The 15,819-nt window shown below is 34.4% G+C and overlaps 1 protein-coding gene across 3 annotated transcripts; it reads left to right on the top strand.

The window, feature by feature from the left end:
* Positions 1-352: 352 nt before the first annotated feature.
* Positions 353-14,449, top strand: LOC125193266 (DNA-directed RNA polymerase III subunit 2-like). Of its 3 annotated transcripts, XM_089057429.1 has the most exons (37): positions 353-599; positions 1,168-1,236; positions 1,658-1,706; positions 2,523-2,565; positions 2,671-2,789; positions 2,865-2,957; positions 3,490-3,556; positions 3,641-3,731; positions 3,871-3,923; positions 4,135-4,199; positions 5,114-5,216; positions 5,302-5,412; positions 5,604-5,663; positions 6,434-6,502; positions 6,592-6,690; positions 7,185-7,244; positions 7,326-7,421; positions 7,527-7,625; positions 7,714-7,824; positions 7,906-8,025; positions 8,759-8,878; positions 8,990-9,070; positions 9,396-9,500; positions 9,616-9,696; positions 9,779-9,910; positions 10,001-10,045; positions 10,751-10,828; positions 10,897-11,036; positions 11,135-11,225; positions 11,682-12,008; positions 12,091-12,221; positions 12,987-13,112; positions 13,212-13,267; positions 13,375-13,445; positions 13,727-13,915; positions 14,008-14,136; positions 14,235-14,449. In XM_089057429.1, exons 4-37 carry the CDS (start codon positions 2,524-2,526, stop codon positions 14,283-14,285), a joined length of 3,411 nt encoding a protein of 1,136 aa, XP_088913555.1. In that variant the 5' UTR covers positions 353-599; positions 1,168-1,236; positions 1,658-1,706; position 2,523; the 3' UTR covers positions 14,286-14,449. The 3 variants fall into 3 exon arrangements, with proteins under 3 accessions (XP_088913555.1, XP_088913553.1, XP_088913554.1); XM_089057427.1 differs by lacking the exons at positions 353-599; positions 1,168-1,236; positions 1,658-1,706; ... (5 more) ...; positions 3,871-3,923; positions 4,135-4,199 and having other exon boundaries at positions 4,218-5,216; positions 11,682-11,791; positions 11,873-12,008; XM_089057428.1 differs by lacking the exons at positions 353-599; positions 1,168-1,236; positions 1,658-1,706; ... (6 more) ...; positions 4,135-4,199; positions 10,751-10,828 and having other exon boundaries at positions 4,218-5,216; positions 11,682-11,791; positions 11,873-12,008.
* The last annotated feature ends 1,370 nt before the right edge of the window (positions 14,450-15,819 follow it).

Raw genomic sequence — 15,819 nt, forward strand, 5'->3', positions numbered from 1 at the left:
TCTCAACGTGAGTGGTGGAAGTTGGTTTGTTATCTGAATTTGCAATTCATTTGCTAGCTCCATTTAATCATACGTGAGAAACATGCCACATTGCCACTAGTTTTACCACTAATCCACTAACTCTGGAAATTAAATAACTAACTCTTATCCATTATTTATGAAACTAAATAATTGACTCTAAACTTAAACACGTTGTCTTCAATATTTATGTATATATTTAATTAAATAATAGTAGTATTTATTTTTAAAAAACATTTTCCTAAATACCCTCGAAACTCTTCTTATTTCTCTAAATATCCCAAAACTCTGCTTTTAATATCCCAAAACTCTGCTTTTATATATTGTGTAGATGTGTAGATGTATAGATGATTCGTTATTTTAGCAGAGAAACATTCAATTTCGCATATTTCTTTTAATCAGGCCCATATTAAGATTAGGGCTTGTATCTCTCAACCCTAAAATGGACCTTATATAGAGAGGGACTTCATTTATCCAGTCAAATCGAACGCTCCCTAAATTTCTCCCGCGTCTCCCAACTCGCTTTCTCCGTCTCTCCGTCTCCCAACTCTCTCTGGCCTCTGCCGCTCGCCTTCGTTTCTGTACAATCTTGTCCATTGTTCCTTATAGGCTATCCCTTCATGTTTCATATTTTTGTATTTCATTCTTATGTTCGTTTTTCGTTTATTCATGCATCGATTTGGAGGTATTTGTTGTATTTTGGAGAGAAAATGCCTACTAAAAACATCAATATCTCTAATGCATTGATTGTTGGAATTTTTCTTATACGAAGATCAGTTGAGTATTTTTTTTCTCCAGATCGTTTTAAATTATTTGGGATGACGATTGATCTAACCGTAATTCCTTTATTTAATCGAACCAAAATATTTATATTAATTGAAATGTGCAATAGCTTTTCGTATAGATTTTATTTAGTTGATTTATATAATTATTCTCATTTTGCTTTTTGTCTATAAAATATTTTAATTCTTTTGTAGACACTTATTTCATGTATCTGTTATTGTTCATGAATGTTTTTTCAAAGTGTTTACAATATCAACGGTATTTGCCCTCAAAGATTTGATTTCTGAGAACTTCTTAGTTGTTAAATTTCAATGGCTTATTTTATCATCAAATCTCAACTTCTTTTCCTCCCTTTGCTGAATGCAGATTTGATTTGTCGATAAAAGCTGTCGGTGTAGCTTCTCAAACAAGATCGGGGGTGTGTCATCTTTTCTGGTAACACTATCATCGTTATTAGAAAAAATAAAAAAACTGTTTATATGAACAATGTTAGCAAATAACAGATTGTATTTAATTTGTTGCTCTGATTTAAAAGTTATAAATATCAGTATCATTATATTGATATTAACCACTGGTATTAAAAACGTAGCTGCATTTTCTAAAATAAAAAAATATTAAATTATTTAAAATGCACATTATTCACCAGGTATACTGTTGATATCAGAGTTTAAGATGATGAAAAAAGAGATTACTCTGTTAGTTTGTAATGAAGGATATATAGTTAAAATTTACAGGGTAATATCATTATAAAATATTGGAGTCATTTATACAATTAACCTGTTCTTTCGCTGTTTGCTATAATTCTCCTTCCTTGTATTAATTTCTCAACTTATATCCTCCTTTTTTTTGTGTGCAGTGGTCTGTTACAGATATCTGCATAAAGACTTAAAGAGGGAAGATATTGTGTGAGTAGTTCATCTAATATTGATGTATTTTTATATGCAGCACTATATGTAATAGTTAGGTGCATACAATATTAAAAAAATACAACAAACTAGAACTGGAAAACAGTAAATTTGAGAGAAAGAAAATTGAAAGAAAAAAATAGTGAAAAAGTATATCTAATAGATTTCACCTTAACTATCTGCAAAATATATAATGGTCTATTTATTAAGATAAATAGTGAGATATTAATGAGTTACATTAAGAATAATGGGTAACTTCTATCTATATTGTCTCTTATAATTTGAATTTTAAATTTTTGGTTCTATGATTGAACTGAGTCCCCCAATGTTTTAGCTCCAAGACTCTCCCTTATTAGGGTGAAATCCTGCATTTTTTTTTCGCTGGAAAAACCGTCAGTTTTTATTGGGTTGGGTAAATCCTACAGTTTTTTTTTGGAAAGTCTTGTTATGATGTGATGTTTATATGTTTGATTTCATGTTTAATCAGCTTTACAACATAGATGGACTCTATTTACTCCTGGTTTTATGTATAAAGTTAATGCTGTCATTTTAACTAATGGTCAATAAATAAATAAATAAAAATGAGAGCAATGTAAAGAGTGGTTGGCTGATTGCGTTTGCACAATTCCCTCCAAAAGTTAAATTTGAAAACTGTGATAAAGACCCTTAAAAACACAGTTTTTAAGTATAGTATTGATCCCCCCAATAAACCCAGCTTTTAAGTATATGTTAGATTAGATTATTTAACACAGGTATTTAATTTTATTATTGGAGTTTTTAAAAAAGTGAATTGTAAATAGCAGTTTGATAGTACAGGATGGCTGTGGATAAGCCTGATTTAGTCTCTGAGTATTTGAAGGTATGATCCTTTTTCATCATTGTTTATGTTCTTTGTTGAGTTTTTTCTCACTAATTTTTTCTTCACTGATTTTTTTGTGTTTTGGCTGCTGATGTCTATATGTAGAATAGAGGCCTTGTCCAAGTACATTTGGACTCCTTCAATCATTTTGTACGGACTAAAATAAAGTCGATTGTTAAAGAGAAGATCATCAAGCATGATAAGTTCCCAGAGGTTTACTTGAGGTGAAAAAATTATTTGTGCCAGATTTACTATAGTTTGTTCTTTACATATTTTACAATCTATTTTCTTTGCTGCAGATACAATGATGTTTTCATTAGTGAACCATTAATCATGCGGAATGGTGTCACAGATCTGCTAGACCCCCAGAGGTGTCGTCTTTCCGACCATAGGTGAGTCCCCTATGCATCTTCTCAAAGTTGCTTCTACTTTTTATCTTGCAACATAATCGAATAGGTGTGTCCCAGTATAAACCTTTTGGGAAATTATCAGAGGGCATGTTTATAAATTATTAGTGATAGGTTTTTTTATTAGACATAAAGATCTAGATATCACGCTATCCTTTTGGCATTCAGCTTGTAGCTCATCTTTAAAAGTTTATGCAGAAAATATGAAATAGGAGTATTTTTATGCAATAATTTATTCGTGGCAACCTCTATTACTCAACTATTACACCCCAAAGCTACCTTATGGTTGCCGCGACACAATCATGTTCGCTATTAACTGCTATTATGCAACTTGAATTTAGCAACCAGGGTTCTCTTCTGCTCTATCCTCTTTCATTTCATCTTCCCTGCACCTTTTAATAATCTAGGGAGCTAGCTTGAGACATTCCTTTGATATGTTTTTTCAAAAAATTAACTGCCAATTGACTTTAGCACACACCACAATTCTCAGCTTATGCATTTTTATTTAATTTGGCAGCTATTCTGCTTCAATATATGCGAAGATAGAGTATAAGAATGGAGGCAATCAATCAATCCAAAAGATGGTGAATTCATGCTTTATGGATGTGGAATGTTATTTTTAGGATCAACGGTATATGCACACTAACTATTTATGCTAAATTTTCCAGAACCAATTCTTAATTGGGAGATTGCCTATCATGCTAAAGAGTTGCTGTTGCGTATTGAATGGGAAGGGTGAAGAAGAACTTGTCAGATATGGTATAATATCCTAAGGCTTTGCTATTTGATATTTATTTATTTCATACTTCATATTATATCTGAGAGCTGGAACTATTATCTTTTCATCTTTGCATTTCCTTTGCATTTCCTCATTTTAATGAGTGCATCTGTTTCTCAGGTGAATGCCCACTTGATCCTGGAGGATATTTTATAGTTAAAGGAGCAGAAAAGGTGATATTTGTCACATCATGACCTTTTTCTCTCTTGATGACAAGTGTACTTGTAATGACAGTAATCCATGGGTTTTGTCCATCACCGTGGCTAAGGATATTTAGTTTTAAGAGGTTTAGTTTGAGGCATTGCAATTTGCTTATTGGATTGATCGTATTTTTCTAAGATCATCAATTTTTTAACTGTGTTTATTTTCCATCTATTCTCCCAGGTTATTTTGATGCATGAACTACCCGCGGAGAACAATATAGTCGTTGAAACTTATCAAAAAGGAAGGCGAGATGTTTTTTATATTTGATAGGCGGTTTTGAAATGTTTTATGTTTATTTTCCTTAACAGCACTAGCAGTTTATAAATGCATACTGTAGTTTGAAGCAATAAACATAATGTTTCAGATTTCCTAAGATTAATAGCTAGAATAGTCTCTGTATATTGGAGAATGGGATCTTGTTGCGAGGTTCAACGTGCTCAATTCCATCTGTCGTACATGGTGTACTTATGCTTGATTGGAGAATGGGATCTTGTTCTGAGGTTCAACATGCTCAATCGTACGTGGTGTGTACTGGATTTACAAATGGGGCGTTATGCAAGAAACATGTAGCCATGAGTTGCATTTATGCTTTGTTTTAAGAATTTTAGATTAGATGTTATACTTTATTATTTTCTAACTTTTGAATTATATATAAATGTATAAGTGTTATTTTATTATTTGATTATTGACTTCCATATCCCTCCATATGAATACGCTATTTCCCTGTTGCAGTTTTTAGGCGAAATGCCATAAGCTGCCATACGAGAGTGATAACATTGTCCTACACGAAAGGACATTTCATTGAATTATATATGGAATAAAACTTGATATCCATCTGTTCCATCCTATCTATCATATACTTCAGATGATAGCAGACAAGTTGCAATGGGAAATAGATCTTGACTGTGGACTGCCCTCAGTGCTTGTTAATAGCATTGACTGATTATAATCACATATTTTGAAGTAGTAATTTGTTACTATTGTGGCAACTTTATTGTTGGATGTTCTGAAAAATATTGTGTCAACATATCCTGGTGGCTTGATTAAGGATATTCAAAAGATAAGAAAAAATAGAACAACTGAGCTTTGTAATAACTTTCATTTCCATCTTGTGATTGTTGTGTTCTCCGACTGAATTCCTAGCTCCTTTTCATTTCAGTATGCAAGCATCTGTTACAAGCCTTTTCCAAACCGGAACCACTAATATCATAAGGCTTGAGAAAGAGATGATATATCTTTACCTGAATGAGTTTACAACCAAGGTTGACCTTACTCTTTGAATGTTGCATTTACAAACCGGAAATTGTATTGAGTGTTGCACTTCCTATATCCTTGTCATATTTGTAGGTTCCCATTATCATAGTCCTGAAAGCTATGGGTATGGAAGATAATGAGGAGTTTGTCCGGATGATTGGGAGCCACAAAAAATACAAAATATTGCTAGAGCCTTCTATTTTGGTATAGACTGAAGTACTCTTCTGATAATTCTGGTCTTTCTTTACTTAAACTTAGCCTGGGATTGTTTCTAATGCAACAGAAATTGGATATATGAGAGCCTTAACTGCTAAGCTTCAATGCTCAGTAATGTTGTTTGTACTGTCCACATTCTGAATATGTACTTACATAAGTATATCATGCATTGATTCCAGGAGAGTGAGAAGGAAGGTGTACATACACGAACTCAGGCCGTGAACTTTCTTCGCCGAAAGGTTTTGATCGCTGAAGTGTTCACTTGTTTCTTTTCTTTTTCCAAATTACTGAGAAGAGAAAATCTGAACTGATAGGCAATTGCTTTATAAAAATAATCAAGCATTTATATGCATAAATTAGATCACGAAACTGCGAATGTGTATATCGATCATTTCATTTGAATCATGTTTGCAACATAAAGCTCTTGAAGAAGCTATGCTATAAGCTATTCTGTTGCAATGACTTTTTATTCTTTTGATGAGCCTTTTCTTTTCTTTTTCGAGATATTTTGGAGATACTTTGGGTAGTTACTAACGATTGAAACATAACGGGATGAATATCAATATGTGAATTGCCTTGACACACCTTAATTGCTCTAATCTTAGTTGTTCATCTAGCTGGTGGCTCAGTCTAGAGTTGTAGATAGATGTTTATAATGGAGTATTGAATATAATGGTGGCAGATGTTGTAAAAACAGAAACAGGGTGCCACATGTGCATGTATCATGTATGTGCATTATGCATTCATAATCATGTTTTGCACATGAAGATGCGACATTTTAAATCCTAGGGCATTGTTAAAGCTCACTTGTATTTGATATGAATGAGTGTAATGTAACTGATAACTACTTTGCTAAGGGGCTGTTTACTTTGAAAGATAGGATGAATAGTTATCATTTGCCTTGATAATTAATTATTTTTGAACTTGTTTGGCCATCTTATCCTTCAAATACTCAATCGTATATTATTATCTAGATATTTAGCACTAATGTTATTGTTTCCTGTTGTAGGTTAAGAATCCTCGATTTAATACACTTGAAAAGATTCTCCAAGAAAAATTTCTTGCCAAGGTTCCTCTGGTACGTTCATTTGAATCTTTTATTGAATGTACCAATGTAGACCCATCCCGCTTCTATACCTCTCCAACCTAAAATACCCCTTCTCACAGGAGCATAAAAACGATTTACGCCCAAAATGCATACATGTTGCTCTAATGCTGAGACGCATGTTTAAAGTAATATTAGACGAAGATACATTGGATGATAAGGTGCTCTATCCATCCCTATTACTTGATGTGTCTATTTTCTGTTCTACTAGTGTGGGGGGATAACAAATTATTCAGTCATCGTATTTTAACTTAAATTCTGATTACTGAATTGGATATTCAGTCTTTGCTCAAACATTTTATGATTGAGAGACATCAGTGCATATTTAGGCTCATATTATGATTACAACCTTTCTCGTGCACTCCTTTGGACATTTTCTTAGATACTTCATGAGCTATTTTCTGTGATTATCTTTAGAAAGAACCAACTAACCCAGAGGAGCAATCAAGATATTTCTATTTCTTGTGTAGCTGTTTCACTGTTTGTATCACACATTGTTAGTGACTGGACTCTGACCATCTTGCTATTCTGTTATTCTTTGTTTTGTTGGAGCAGAGATAATATTTGAGGAATTTAACCTTTATTATTGTTCCATTGTATATTTCAGAAGAGCCTCTTTGTGCCATTTTTTAGTATTGTCATTTGTTCATTCCAGGATTATGTGGGCAATAAAAGACTGGCGCTATCTGGCCCATTGCTATCATCACTTTTTGAGGTATGCAAGTGTTCTTATCTTTAAAATATTCCACTTATATGATAAATCTGGTAAACTCTCTTTCTTTGATTTGTATTCTAGGACTTATTCCAGTCAATGAATGAAAGGGCCCATAAAGCAATTGGAGTCCACTTAAACAAAAAAACTAAGACATCTCCTCCATTTGACATTACCCAGGTTTGTCCTAATGGCTATAGCTAAGATATCATTACATTGTAGTAAGGTCTTGATAAATGTTTAAAACTTAACTTCCAATTTCTAACCATTATTGCGTGCTTCCAGCATGTACATGCTCACAACATAACTATTGGTCTAGAAACAGCTCTTTCTACTGGAAATTGGAAACTCAAGTCCGGGATGAACTTGAAAGGCGTGTCACAGGTGTGCATGACATTGGATGTTTATCCATGTTCGTCTTGATGATTGTAGTTAATATCGCTTATGCTGTCTCTTTTGGTTACTTTTACAGGTTTTATCTAGACTCTCATACATAGCAACTATGGGGCACATGACAAGGATCGCTCCAGTATTTGAAAAATCTATACACGTCACTGACCCTAGAGCTTTACACCCCAGCCAGGTGAACTGATAACTCTCAGAGTCATTCTGTATTTTATTCATTTAGTATCTTGTTTGAGTCACTGAAAGACTTCATCTGCAGTGGGGGATGTTTTGCCCTTGTGATACTCCAGTAGGTGAATCTTGTGGATTGGTGAAGAATCTGGCACTGATGGCGCATGTTACGGTTGGTGAAGAAGATACAGGCCCTCTCATGGTTCAGGTACTCAGCTCTAACTTGATCTGTGATTCAGCTTTTGAGTTTGTTGTTGCCAAAGATCACATCATATTCAGGCCCCACCTAAACAATCACAGATAAATTATCCTTTAGCACCTTGGATGTGAAATAATTTATTGGAACTAGGGGTATCTACAATCCCTGACTTACAAAGTGCCTTGCATTTTGATTTTTCATTGGTTGGGGAGAGAATTTTGATTCTGAAAACTACTGTAATGTAGGCTATGTAGCTTGTAAATGCCCCGTGATCAAAATTCTAATTTGGGCTTTACTTTACAAAGATGTCTCAGACATTTCTATCAAGCATATCTATTGATTTGAAATTTGTTACTTGTAGGTAGTTACTATAATGCATGCAGAATATGTCAATACAAACTGAAAAGTTTTGTTTCCATTTTTCTCTTTTATCCTCTCTTTGTGGGGAGTGGAGAAAGACTCTTGCTCTAAGTCTGTAATTAGAACATAATAATCAGAAATAGAAGGAGAAAAGCATTATTATGATCTAATTTTTAGGTTGAAGAGATTGAAGGATTTTATAAGTTAGAGGCACACGCTAATTTGTTTGTTAAGTCAAAATGCACGTCTTCTTTACGTGCTTCTGTTCCCCCCTTCAAATTGGCAACTAAGCTCATTCCAATATGTCAACTTTGCTTCCGTACTACTATTGTTGGATGACAATGAGATTTGGCTTAATAACACATGCATTCTCGTGTGATAGTGCAAAAATCTTGGGATGGAAGTTGGCTTGATATCCTTCTCTGCTGAAGAAATTAAGACTTCATATCCATATTTTGTTATATTGGATGGTGTTATTATTGGCAAGCACAGGGATCCACAGGTATGACTCTACAAGCAAAATGTCCTTTTATGCTATGTTCAACTGGACATATTGTCACTATTTTTTCTTCCCTTTTGGTGTTAATTTTTATTATTCACTTGTCTTTATCAGGAATTCGCCTGTTCAGTGAGAAACATGCGAAGGGATGGGAGAATTTCCGAGTTTGTAAGCATTTTCGTTAACGAAAAGCAGGTTAGTCGTCATCCTTTCGAATCCAAATCGATATACATGAGAATTCAGCATCCTGACGTTGATCTAGCTGTCAATTGTATTTTAACATTGAGCTTAAACCTCAAAAACAGTATTACCGTGTGTTTCAGTCTTTTCTTAATTTGGAGCAGATTAATACTTCTAAGTAAAAAATATTCTGTAGGGTTACATTGTGCTCCCAAAATGTGCCAGAGAGGATTTCTTATGTGTTGATCACATATGAAATATTTATCATTCTTAAAAAGTTTTACCGCTCTAAATTTTAACAGTTACTGCCTTGTGATCAATAGAATATATGCTTTTGCAGTGCTGTGTTTACCTTGCTTCCGATGGTGGTCGTGCTTGTCGTCCTTTTGTAATTGCCGACAAAGGTGTATCAAGAATTAAGGAGCACCATATGGAAGAGCTGGAGGTAACACTAATGGATGCTCTTTATATTACTTATATGATTTTGATCACTGTTCTGATGCTCTTTATATTACTTATATGATTTCGATCACTGTGCTGAAAATTTTGTTTGGATGAAGCGTGGAGTCCGCAACTTTCAGAGTTTCCTGAAAGAAGGCTTGATTGAATACCTTGATGTAAATGAGGAGAACGATGCTTTGGTGCGCACCTGTCTCTATTTATTAGATTTGTTCAGCTTTTAGATTCCCCATCGTAGCGTTCTTACCTATACACCGTTGTTAGATCGCCTCACATGAAGAGGTTGCTAAAGAAGAAACAACCCATATTGAAATAGAATCTTTTACCATGTTCGGCGTGGTTGCTGGATTGATACCTTATCCTCATCATAACCACTCATCAAGAATTATGTATCAGGTACTTTTCTTTCTTTCTTTCTTTCTTTCTTTCTTTCTTTCTTTCCAAGTTTACTATCTAATTAATTATGCGCATTGCTAAATTTTGAAGTGTTCTATTGGGAAGCAAGCTATGGGCAATATTGCATATAATCAGGTAAGCTACTTAACATGACTCGTCTTGTTAGTTAAGTTGTATGGAGTTACTATTTTTGGAACTTTAACATGACTCGTCTTGTTAGTTAAGCTGTATAGTATTGCATATAATCAGGTAAGCTACTTAACATGAAGACCGTGTTGTTACATACTTACATGGCTTTCTCTTCTTTGTTACTTTGTCACATAATGGCCAGATTCTTGATGGATGTTGTTTGGTTTACATGCATTTGTTCGGAAAATGAAAGAAATGAGTAGATTACAATTTTTGCTTGTGTAACAACATGGTCTTCAAACTCCTTGTAGATGGCTTATATTGGTCCCTGTGATCTATGGACTAGAGAAGACTACCACACGTTGAACTTTTGTTATATTTTAAACAACACCCGCTATTACTTCTGTCTTCTGGTGCCGTGGAGTGATTCAGACACCCTTGATTAGGCATCTTAGATTATTCCACCGGCTCTAGCAAAATATCATCCCGTAGGTCGACTGTTTTGATTGCTAATACCAAATATGAATCTCACCTCTTCTCATTGTTTATACATGGATTCTTATTGCTGTGCTTCCCGTTGACATCTAGTTCGGAACAATATAACTCATAAGTTGAGATGTTTTGTTTAAAGCAACTAATTTATTCTGTCTGCTGAAACGAAACACTAACATGCTTGCCCAACACCTTATGCGAAATTGCTTATCTTTGCAGCTGTGTAGGTTTGACAATTTAATGCACCTCTTAGTTTATCCACAACGACCATTACTAACTACACGAACAATTAAGATGGTTAGTGGATCTGATTTGCCTTTTGTAATATGGAAGTAGTGAGCACACAACTAATGAATTCTTCTCAGGTCTCCTATGATAAATTAGGTGCTGGACAGAATGCAATTGTTGCAGTTATGAGCTATAGTGGATATAACACAGGGGATGCAATTGTAATGAATAAGTCATCATTGGATCGCGGTTTTGGTCGATGCATTGTAATGAAAAAGTACATGCCTATATCCATACTTAATTTTTAACTATCAGTTTAAGGTGTCTTTCTGTAGAAAATTCTGATATATGTTTGGAATGTGTTCTGGCCAACAGATTAGTAGCACTTAAAAAGGACCCTAGGCATTACAATCCTGATCGCCTTGTTAGACCCCGAAGAGATGGATCTGATGCTAAACAAACACAGGTATTACGTCAAAGGATGACTGCTCTGTAAATTGATCTGCAGAATTGGAAAGTTGGCATGCTTGGTAGGGGTGATAACTCATCTAGGGATGGAATTTTATGAACAAAAATGTTTTTGTTCATAAAATTCCATCCCTAGATGAGTTAATCACCCCTACCAAGCATGCCATCCATCCCCTGAGAAAAGGTTAGTTGGGAGGTCCATGACTCTGAGTAAAATGTGGTATAAAATCCAGTATCTGAGCATGATCATCAAGATTCTAGTATTCCCAAAATTAATTAAACTAGTCGCACATAGAATGTTCTGTGGTTTGAGAGCTTTAGGGACTTTATCTTAATCACTCAGATTCAGTACCAGTTCATAATATTTTTCTGACTTCACTTCATATAACATTTTCTTGAGACTTTTAGACAATCAGAAACCATAACCCTGCATCTGAATATTCTTCTTGCACAGATTTTGGATGATGATGGACTAGTATCTCCTGGAGAAATAATTCGTGACGGTGATATCTATATCAACAAGCAGTCCCCCATAAACCCAAAGAGTCTATCCAAGCTGAATAGGTTCTTCTTAACTCTCAGTCAATATGGCCTGATTTCTTCGGTAGAATCATGCAAACTTATTTTGCATATTGGTAATTTCAGACATTATAAGTGGAGTAAGCAAACATACAAAGGTATTGAAGGAGATACAGCTGTCGTGGATAGAGTGGCACTCTGCACTGACGAGGATGGCAACTTATGTATCAAATATATGATTCGTTCTACTCGTAGACCAGAGGTAGTAAAATCTTTTGGACTGATGATTTTTTAGATCACAAGTGCTTTCAAGCATCATCATTAAATAAAAAACTTTTACATAGGTTGGTGACATGTTTAGTAGCCGTCATGGGCAAAAAGGAGTTTGTGGCGCCATTTTTCAGCAGGAAGATTTGCCTTTTTCTGAATGTGGAGTATGTCCGGATTTAATCATAAATCCTCATGGTTTTCCAGGGTAAGAAATTACTATCTGCTTGAGCTATTAAATCTTGTACTTGAGTGTGTTGACTGCTGAAGTAAAGCTTGCTGTATAACAACCCCAATCCTCAAATAAAAGCTAAGATGTTTATAAAATAAGCCTATGTGCTGTGGAGGGTTACCATTGGAATGGAAAATTCTGGTAGGGTATGGATATTGTTACTATTAAATCAATATTTTGGTATACAAAGTTCATGAATTGCTAAAGTGACACATATATAATATGTATGTGTATATATACGGAAAGGATCCGGCGAGATTGAAAAATATTTGTGAGAATTGAGCTTGGCACAAAAATATGACTTACACATGCATAAACACGTTAAATCGTGCATAAGAAATAAGCACCGGAGTTCAGGTTCAAATATACTGTCGATGCATCTTCTAGTTGGATAAAATATTTTCTTTTTCCGACTGCAGTTTCACTATGAGTGTAACTTTGTGCGTCTAGTGAAGTGTGTTCATGAAAAATATAGTTTGATTACACGCACAGATTTGTATATATATCTGCATCTATGTGTGTATAGATGACTTAATCTGGTAATCTGAGGCGATGTTGCAAAATTGTCAGTTATCTCAAAAGTGATAATGGTCCATGTTAGAGCAGTAAAATGTGCAAATATCTAGAGGATGCTAAAGCCTACACTGTATATTGTGATCATCTTCTTTTTGATAGCTTGTGATAGAAAATTAGAATCTCTAATAATGCATTAATCTACATTATTATGCTGTGTACTATCAGACATATGACTGTCGGGACGATGATAGAACTTCTTGGTAGCAAGGCTGGCAGTTGTTGTACAAAGTTTCATTATGGCAGTGCATTTGGGGAGCGCAGTGGTCACGCAGATAATGTTGAGGCTATAGGGTACAAAATGCTGCTTACCTTTAAGAACTCCATTTTTTCTTATCTTCAGATGTCTGCATTTCATTCATTTTTCTCCTGTTTCACTAACATTTTTATCAGTGAAACCCTTGTGAAGCACGGTTTCAGCTACGATGGGAAGGACTTTCTCTACTCAGGTATTTCTATTGTACATTTTTACTTAAGTGAAAGAACATCCATGTATTGTGTTCTTGAATCTTGAGGTGCTTAGGTAAATGTTTGTCTTATAGTATTTCTTTTGCAGGCATCACTGGTGAGCCACTGCAGGCGTATATTTTCATGGGTCCCATCTACTACCAAAAGTTGAAACACATGGTATGATTATTTTCTCGACTGTGCATATAGAAAAAGATTATTTAATTGTTATTTAATCATGTAAATAGTTTTTTAATACTAAACGTGACTCTTACATTCCTTTATATATTTGGACTTGTTTACTTTATAATTGTAAAGTTATTTTTGGCCTTGTGTTTTGATTTAATCACATCTTATCATTTATAAACCAAACACTTCCTAAGTGTATTGTTTAACTAGATTGAAGGTTTGTTTATGACATTCTGTGTAATATGCTAACTATAACTTTAAAACTTTGAAAGGTCATTGATAAAATGCATGCTCGAGGTAACGGGCCACGTACTATACTTACTAGACAACCCACACAAGGCAAGAGTAGAAATGGAGGTCTGAGAGTGGGTGAAATGGACCGGGATTGCTTGATTGCGTTTGGAGCAAGTATGTTAATCCAAGAGCGCTTGATGCTCTCAAGTGATCCTTATGAAATTCAGGTATTCTGTAATATCTTCTATTTCAATTTCGTTAACACCGTTTTGTCTACAACCGGTGCATTCCGAACTGACGTTACCAAATCGTGATGCAGGTATGCCAGAAGTGTGGGCTAATAGGGTATTACAGCGAGAAGCTTAAAACAGGGATGTGTTCAATGTGCAAGAATGGGAAGAATATGTCCACCATAACAATTCCATATGCTTGCAAGCTTCTGATCCAGGTAATAATGGTTGTTTTTTTTTTGTGTAAATTTTCATTATGAATAAGCTTTGAACACATATAAATAATAAATACCATGGGTTTTTGTATGTGGCTCAGGAGCTCCAGTCGATGAACATCGTGCCTTGTTTGAGATTAAAAGAAGCGTGAATGTGGCGTCACTGTATGTAGGAAAATTTTGTGAACTTAAAACCCAATGCAAATTTTTTTGGGTAGGTTCTGTGCAAATGAGACACCCCATTCATAAGGGCACACTCAAAAAATTCTGATATATGTTTGGAATGTGTTCTGGCCAACAGATTAGTAGCACTTAACTAGAAGTATGAAAATTACACATCTGATCGCATTATTAGACCCCAAAGAGATGGATATGATGCTTTCCTGTGCTTTTTGTAGAAAATTTCTGATATATGTTTGGAATGTGTTCTGGCCAACAGATTAGTAGCACTTTCTGTATGCGTCTTCCTGTGGTTTCTGTAGAAAATTCTGATATATGTTTGGAATGTGTTCTGGCGCTACTTAACAAGAAGTATGAAAATCGCACATCTGATCGCATTATTAGACCCCCAAAGAGATGGATATGATGCTGATCACAGGTATTACGTCAAAGGATGACTGCTCTGTAAATTGATCTGCAGAATTGGAAAGTTGGTTAATGCTGTATGCTTAGTTTATTTCCATCCCCTGAGAAAAGGTTAGTTGGGAGGTCCAATGACTCTGAGTAAAATGTGGTATAAAATCCAGTATCTGAGCATGATCATCAAGATTCTAGTATTCCCAAAATTAATTAAACTAGTCGCACATAGAAAGTTCCGTGGTTTGTGTCTGTTTCTGGTTTGTGTCTGTTTTTTGTTTAGTTTTGGTGATAAAACTACCGTGTATGTTTATCCTTCTAGTTCCCTTAGCTTCTGTAATTTTAATACTATAATTCTGTTTATTGACATTAATCTTCTCAATGAATAAGCAAGAAAATCATCTACTTGTATTGTGTAACACCTTTCATGGCGTACACGTGGATGGATGATCTACCATTTTCACTTGCACAATAGTAGTAAGATTTTGCATGAACTAAAAATAAATAGAATTGTTATAAATAAAAGAAAATAGTTATTCAAATCACTAAGTTTAGTCAAAATAATGATACAAGGTTCGAAATTAGGCTATTAAGTTATGGGTTTTTTTTTTCAATTATCTCATCAGAGTACAAACTAATAACATAGAATGATGCTCATAATAACTTCATAATGTGTTCTTTTATTTAATTAAATAACCTCATTTTGAACTTTATAGAAGATGACGTTTTGCATATAGCCAAAACAATTAAGAGAAAAACAAAAAATTTATGATTTAATAATATATTTTCAAACTAGTGGGACAGGCACAAATGTTTTACTAAATTTCGTAGATGATTATTATCTCTAAATAAAATAGAATACAAATTAAATATCAACCCATTCAATTACTAACCGCAGTAAAAAAAAATTAAAAAAAATTGAATGATTGATAGAGAAGATTCGACGTTACAAAAGTGAGACCACAAGCTCAACACATCAACACATTTACACTCTTCATTTCTTCTTCACCTGCACTATTTGTCGTTTACATTGTGACATAAATCAATTATCAACCTACTGTGGCCTATAGCAAAGTTAGTCGTATTTATTTACTTTTGGCAATAGTACAT

This window comes from Salvia hispanica, chromosome 4 (assembly GCF_029641045.1).
Source record: "Salvia hispanica isolate PSC_SH4W2 chromosome 4, Shi_PSC_v1, whole genome shotgun sequence".
NCBI classification, from domain to species: Eukaryota; Viridiplantae; Streptophyta; class Magnoliopsida; order Lamiales; family Lamiaceae; genus Salvia; species Salvia hispanica.